General features: G+C 36.3%; 1 protein-coding gene across 1 annotated transcript in view; it reads left to right on the top strand.

The window, feature by feature from the left end:
* Nucleotides 1-48, top strand: part of TEOVI_000773200 (Trypanosome variant surface glycoprotein (A-type), putative) — a gene marked incomplete at both ends in the record, with an annotated part of 963 nt that extends 915 nt beyond the window's left edge. Inside the window, one exon of the mRNA XM_067222329.1 lies at nt 3-48. Coding sequence (XP_067078430.1) covers nt 3-48 — 46 coding nt within the window. The remainder of the gene's footprint in view (nt 1-2) is intronic.
* Nucleotides 49-375: the final 327 nt, after the last annotated feature.

Raw genomic sequence — 375 nt, 5'->3', positions numbered from 1 at the left:
AGTTTGCGAGAGCACAGACAAGAAAACAACAGGGGATATTTGCACTAAGATCAAGAATGCAACTGAGTGCAACAACAAGCCTTACTGCAGTTATAACGAAAGCGCAGCTGAGGGTGACAAGAAGTGCAAATTTAATGAAACAAAAACCTCAAAAAGCGAAGTTTCTGTAACACAAACTCAAACTGCAGGAACTGAAACAACAAAAGATAAATGCAAAGGTAAGAAAAAGGAAGACTGCAAATCTCCGGATTGTAAGTGTAAAGGCGAAACATGCAAGGATTCCAGTATTCTTTTAAATAAGAAATTGGCTCTAATTGCTGCAGCCTTTATGAGTTTGGTAGCATTTTAAATATTTTAAAATTTTAAGGATTGTTC

This window comes from Trypanosoma equiperdum, assembly GCF_001457755.1.
Source record: "Trypanosoma equiperdum strain OVI genome assembly, contig: ctg_1612, whole genome shotgun sequence".
NCBI classification, from domain to species: Eukaryota; Euglenozoa; class Kinetoplastea; order Trypanosomatida; family Trypanosomatidae; genus Trypanosoma; species Trypanosoma equiperdum.
The sequence above is the reverse complement of the archived record's forward strand: the minus strand, read 5'-3'. Positions and strand labels throughout refer to the sequence as shown.